This window comes from Anopheles cruzii, unplaced genomic scaffold (assembly GCF_943734635.1).
Source record: "Anopheles cruzii unplaced genomic scaffold, idAnoCruzAS_RS32_06 scaffold04649_ctg1, whole genome shotgun sequence".
Taxonomy (NCBI): Eukaryota; Metazoa; Arthropoda; class Insecta; order Diptera; family Culicidae; genus Anopheles; species Anopheles cruzii.
In genome coordinates this window covers 1-1,275 of record NW_026458234.1, presented here as the reverse complement: position 1 = coordinate 1,275, position 1,275 = coordinate 1, and the positions used below count along the sequence as shown (strand labels likewise).

Below are 1,275 nucleotides of genomic sequence, written 5' to 3'. Positions count from 1 at the left end.
GCCTGTGACTGTCTGTGGGCAACAAAACTGGCCAAGCTAGTGTCTGGATTTAGACTTAATGGAGGAGTTGAAAAAGCAACATTTATTAAAACCTGACAGAATCCATTGAAATGGTATTTTTGCAAACAAACCGAGCCTTTCCGACGGAAGAAAGTTGTCCGTTTGTGTTGGAAATCTCAACTTCATAGCGGGAAACCCACAACGGCGAGTGCATCAGTTGAGAAATAGGTAGGCGACAGTGTGATACGCTCCGGAAAAATTCGAACTCGTTCGGCGGCAGTTGTTTGAATGAAACAAAAACACATCCCATTTCCGTTTAAGTAAAATAGTTTTCGTGTTTGTATGTGGATATTGTTACATGCAAAATACGTATAATCACTGTGTCGTCTCGTTGGTATAATCACAGCGTGGGTTTGCTATTGATGTTTGTGAGACGCGGGATGGGCAAGGATGTTACGTAACGGGCAAACGTTTCAAGCGCCAAAAGCATCAAGTAAGCATGGCAGATACCGTAGCAACTGAAGTACCAGCCGCAGCCTCTGCTACCTTGCCAGCGGTGGTGGCCAAATCTACGAAAAAGCCGAAGGCCGCCGTAGGACCCAAGAAGCCGAAACAGCCACCGGCCCATCCGCCGGTGAACGACATGATCTTTGCCGCGATTAAGGCTCTGAACGAGCGCAACGGATCTTCGGTGCAGGCGATCAAGAAGTACGTAGCAGCCAACTACAAGGCCGACGTGACAAAGCTGGTCACCTTCATGAAGAAGGCCCTGAAGAGCGGATTGACCAGCGGCAAGCTTGTGCAAACCAAGGAAACCGGAGCGTCGGGCTCGTTCAAACTGTCAGCGTCCGCCAAGAAGCCCCCGGTAGAGAAGAAAAAGAAGGTTGAGGCCCCGAAGAAGTCTGTCTCTGCTGCCGACAAGAAGAAGAAAACTGTGGCCAAGAAGGCAGCCGGAGATAAGAAGCCAAAGAAGGTGGTGAAGAAGGCAGAAGCTGGCGCAATCAAGAAGCCAAAGGCTACTGCAGTGGCTACGAAGAAACCAAAGGCAGCCGTCGTCAAGAAACCGAAAGCGGCGGCCGAAGGAGCCAAGAAAGCCGCCAAGAAGCCAGCAACTCCCAAGCAGAAGGCTACCAAGCCATCGAAGGCAGCTGCAGCGAAGCCAAAGACGCCCAAGACGAAGAAGGCCGCTGCTCCCGCCAGGAAACCAGCTGCCAAGAAGGCCGCCCCAGCCAAGAAGTAAGGCATCGGCCTCATGTTCTAAAAGGAAACATCCGC

The 1,275-nt window shown here is 51.2% G+C and overlaps 1 protein-coding gene across 1 annotated transcript; it reads left to right on the top strand.

Moving 5' to 3' along the window:
* Window positions 1-499: 499 nt before the first annotated feature.
* Window positions 500-1,240, top strand: LOC128277212 (histone H1A-like). Its single transcript, XM_053015653.1, has one exon. The coding sequence runs from the start codon at window positions 500-502 to the stop codon at window positions 1,238-1,240; it is 741 nt and encodes a 246-aa protein (XP_052871613.1).
* Window positions 1,241-1,275: the final 35 nt, after the last annotated feature.

Coding starts and splice junctions, on each gene's coding strand:
- LOC128277212 (XM_053015653.1), top strand. CDS start 500: ATGGCAGATACCGTAGCAACTGAAGTACCAGCCGCAGCCTCTGCTACC.